The sequence below is a fragment of the Dipodomys ordii genome, unplaced genomic scaffold (genome assembly GCF_000151885.1).
Source record: "Dipodomys ordii isolate 6190 unplaced genomic scaffold, Dord_2.0 Scaffold49, whole genome shotgun sequence".
In the NCBI taxonomy this organism is placed as follows: Eukaryota; Metazoa; Chordata; class Mammalia; order Rodentia; family Heteromyidae; genus Dipodomys; species Dipodomys ordii.
Window position 1 is genome coordinate 5,023,952 of NW_012267265.1, and position 4,438 is coordinate 5,028,389.

General features: G+C 39.5%; 1 protein-coding gene across 2 annotated transcripts in view; it reads left to right on the forward strand.

Moving 5' to 3' along the window:
- The window catches only part of Uso1 (USO1 vesicle transport factor), an 87,712-nt gene that overhangs the window by 37,844 nt on the left and 45,430 nt on the right, over positions 1 to 4,438 (forward strand). For both annotated transcript variants that reach the window (XM_013020213.1, XM_013020212.1), the window contains exon 10: positions 3,699 to 3,839. In XM_013020213.1, coding sequence (XP_012875667.1) covers positions 3,699 to 3,839 — 141 coding nt within the window. The remainder of the gene's footprint in view (positions 1 to 3,698; positions 3,840 to 4,438) is intronic.

Consider the following 4,438-nt stretch of genomic DNA (forward strand, 5'->3'; position numbering starts at 1 on the left):
GCTGTGGCTCAAGTGGTAGAGCACTAGCCTTGAGCTGAAGAGCTGAGGGAGAGTACCCAGGCCCAGAGTTTAGGCTCCAGGACTGACAAAAAAAAAAAAAGAATTGTACAAAGCATTACTTTCCCAAAAGTAAAAAATTCTTTTGCAAAAAAGTTAATAAAATATAGCACCTAATCAGAAAAATAAAGTATTCTACATTTTGTTGGTTGTAGGGCTGGCAGAGCCTGGACAGTGTTCCTGAGCCTCTTTGTGCTCAAGGCTAGCACTCTACCACTTGAGCTACAACTGCACTTTCAGCTTTTGAGTGATTAATTGGAGATAAGATTCCTCTGGGGGGGGGGCGCTGAGGGTTTAGCCCAGCAGAAGGGTGCCCGCCCTGCACGCACAAGGCCCTGGTTTGGTCCTCAGCCCTCGGGGAAAAAAAAAAGATTCTCCTGGGGACCTTTCTGCCCAGGCTGGCTTTCAACAGAGATTCTCAGATCTTAGCCTCCTGAGTAGCTAGGATTATAGGTATGAGCCACAGACACCTGGCTAAAAATTTTAGTTATATAATGAATGGTTCTTTAAGGAGTTTTTTACTTTATAAGAGTGAATAAACTAACTTGCTTTGCTGACATTGTTGAAGCCATAAAATGCAAACCAAGGGAGCTAGATTAATCCATTTTGATATAGCCTTCTCTAAGATTGAAGAGCTTATAATATACATGATCTCACAGACCACAGATCATCTTGTTACTGGCTGTTCTTTATAGCTTTACTTAGAGTTCTCTGTTGTATCCCAAATGAAAGTGCAGCATTGGGTTCCTCCTGGAATATATACATTTTAGTTGGAATTATTCATCATCTAACTTATAATTGTAATTGGGTTCTAAGGCACTGAAAACTAAAACTAATCTTAGATTTTTTTTTCCCTTTTGGGACATTGAGTCTCACGTCTTTGCCCTGGTTGGCCTTAAACTTTTGGAATCAAGTGATTCTCCTGCCTTAGCCTCTTGAGTAGCTAGGGCTGGAGACATATTTAGGGATTTTTTAATTCCTATTTCTCAGATAAAAAATCAGGGAAATATTTCTTGAAATAATTGTTACTCAATTTATAAAGGCAGACTTTTCTTGGTATAACTTCTTTTAGTTTTGCCCTCTGAAGTAATACAAGTCAATTCCTTGTGTGGATAGTTTATATATTTGAATATTATTAGCCCTCTTTCTTCAACCATGCTTTCTATTTCTCTGCCATCTAAGAATTGATCATTACTTTTTCCACCAGTAAAGATACTCAACTGCCATTAAATAACATTAATTATTATTGATTTTGATTTTGTTATATATAAAAATAGTATGATGATAATGATTTTTAAAAATCATTAGAAAATCCTTATAATTTGGAGATACATAAAAAAATATTTTTGAGAAAAATGGTAACCTCTCACTGTGGCTTACATCTATAATCTCAGCTACTCAGGAGGATGAACCTGGAAAATTGTGGTTTGAAGCCAGCCTGGGCAGCAGATTAACCAATTAACCAACAAAATGCTGACTCGAAGGTGTGGCTCAAGTAGTAGAGTGCCATTTTCTGTTTTTTGGGTTTTTTTTCCTGGCTGGTTTTGCAGGTAAGCGTCTTGGAAGCCAATCTGCCTGGCCTGGCTTCAAACTTATCAGCTCTTAATTTCCTAAGTAGCTATGAAAGTATAAGTTACCAGTGCCTAGTTTTATTATTATTATTAGCATTATTTTTGCCAGTCCTGGGGCTTGAACTCAGGGCCTGGGTACTGTGCCTGAGCTTCTTTTGCTCAAGGCCAGCACTCTACCACTTGAGCCACAGCGCCACTTCTGGCCTTTTCTGTTTATGTGGTACTGAGGAATCGAACCCAGTGCTTCATGCATGCTAGGCAAGCACTCTTGCACTAAGCCACATTCCTAGACCCATCATTATTTTTTTTTTTTCATCTTAAAAAAATTCCTTCTAGGGCTGGGAAGGTGGCTCAGTGGTAGAGCGCTTACCTTGCATGCATGAGGCCCTGGGTTCCATTCCTCAGCACCACATAAGCAAAAAGAAAAAAACCGGAAGTGGCGCTATGGCTCAAGTGGTAGAGCGCTAGCCTTGAGCTGAAGAGCTGAGGGACAGCACCCAGGCCCAGAGTTCAGGCCCCACGACTGGACCCAAAAAAAAATTCCTTCTAATGAAAACATAATTCATTTGCTATATACTGTCTGTGGTAATAAAATTATCTGCTTTGCTATATTATTGTTTACTTTTGTGTAGCTACCTTAAAGTAACAAGTAACATTTGTCTGACACTTCATCATTAAGGAGAATTATAAATATCCTCCTTAGTCTCAATATATAAGAGTTTGTGCATGTATATGCATGCAATTCTAGTTTTTAAATGCATGGTATATTTAAGATTTTGTAAATACGCCTGAGTAGCTGTTTGGGTGACTTTCCTCATGTTTCTAAATTTCATGTTCAAGTTCAGAGTAATTACTGAATCATACAAATTTAAATAGCATTAAAAGTTAACAAGCTAGCATCTTAGCTAATATGCAAATCTTTTACTAAGGTGTTAGAGTTTTTTTGTTTTTTTGTTTGTGTTTTCTGGTCATGAAGCTTGAACTTGGGGCCTGTGCACTGTCTCTGAGGTTTTTTTGCTCAAGGCTAGCATTCTGCCACTTGAGCACAGCTCCACTTCTGGCTTTTTTAGTAATTTATTGGAAACAGGATACTGGACACCTGGCTCATACCTGTAATCCTAGCTATTCAGGTGAGTGAGATGTGAGGATTTCAGTTCAAAGCCAGCCTGGGCAGGAAAGACTGTAAGATTCTTTTTTTTTTTTTTGGGGTCCGGTCATGGGGCCTGAACTCTGGGCCTGGGCGCTGTCCCTCAGCTCTTCAGCTCAAGGCTAGCACTCTACCACTTGAGCCATAGCACCACTTCCGGCTTTTTTTTTCTGCTTATGTGGTGCTGAGGAATCGAACCCAGGGCTTCATGTATGCAAGACAAGCACTCTACCACTGAGCCACCTTCTCAGCCCGTGGACTGTAAGATTCTTATCTCCAGTTAACCACCAGAAAAACCAGAAGTGGTGCTGTGGTTCAAGTGGTCGAGTGCTAGCTTTGAGCAGGAAAGCTCAGGGACAGCATCCAGACCCTGAGTTCAGTCCCTACAACCAACAACAAGAAAAAAAGAGTCTCATAGCATTTCCTGCTGACTCTGAACCATGTTCCTCAGATCTCAGCCTCCAGAGTAATTAGGATTATAGACATGAGCCACTGGCACTTAGTCAGTTTTAGTTTTAACACTTCTTCAACTATTTCCAGTTTAAGGAAAATTTATCATACCATTTGTTTTTCAGACCTGCTTTGTTACTAAGTAGTTCATCTTTACTAATCTAAATAACTTAATTTTATTCATCATTGAATATGTATGTTCCAAATGCTGTGCGTGTTGTTTGGGATATAAAAATGGCCAAGGCAGTTGCTATTCTCGGTGTTCACAATCATCTAGAAGAGATAAACTTAAGCAAATAGCATAATATAATAATGTGGCATAATGTAGTAAGTGATGTTACTGTTAATATCCCCTCAATCTAGCTGAACAGATAAGGAGACTTCATACACATTCTCCTATTTGCATAGATCAGATTTGCCTTAAGCCTTTACAAATCTTTAAAAGGCATATTTTCTTTTCTCATTTTTCACAGCTTGTTCGAGTACTAGTGTCTCCAACCAACCCTCCTGGTGCTACCAGTAGCTGCCAGAAGGCTATGTTCCAGTGTGGATTACTGCAGCAGCTTTGCACTATCCTAATGGCTACTGGAATTCCTGCTGACATCCTGACTGAGGTATATGAACAAAGGCAAAAACCGTTCTGTGGAAGTCAAAATCAAGAATCCTCAGAGGAATTAGATATTCACTGAAGGAAAGAGAATAATTAGTATGGGCGCTGGTGGCTCACTCCTGTAATCCTAGCTACTCAGAAGGCTGAGATTTGAGGATCGTGGTTCAAAGCCAGCCCAGGCAGGAAAGTTGGTGAGACTCTTATCTCTAATTAATCACAGAAAAAGCTGGACGTGGTGCTGTGGCTTAAGTGGTAGAGTGTTAGCCTTGAGCAAAAAGAGCTCAGGGATAACACCCAGGCCCAGAGTTCAAATCCTAGGACTAGCCAAAAAAAAAAAGTGTTTTCATGTGTTAAGTTCCTAACTGACTTTAGTAAATGATAATTATGACATTATTCTAAAAGCTATACTTATTCTTTTTTTTTTTAATTTTTTATTGTAAAGATACTATACAGAGGGTTACAGTTACATGAGTGAGGTAATGAATACACTTCCTCTTGAACATTGTTAGCCCCTCCATTGTTTTCCCCCTACCATCCCCTCCCTCCCTCCCTTCCCCGAAGTTCTTTTTTTTCTTGATTGTGATTAAGTGATTACATAATTTC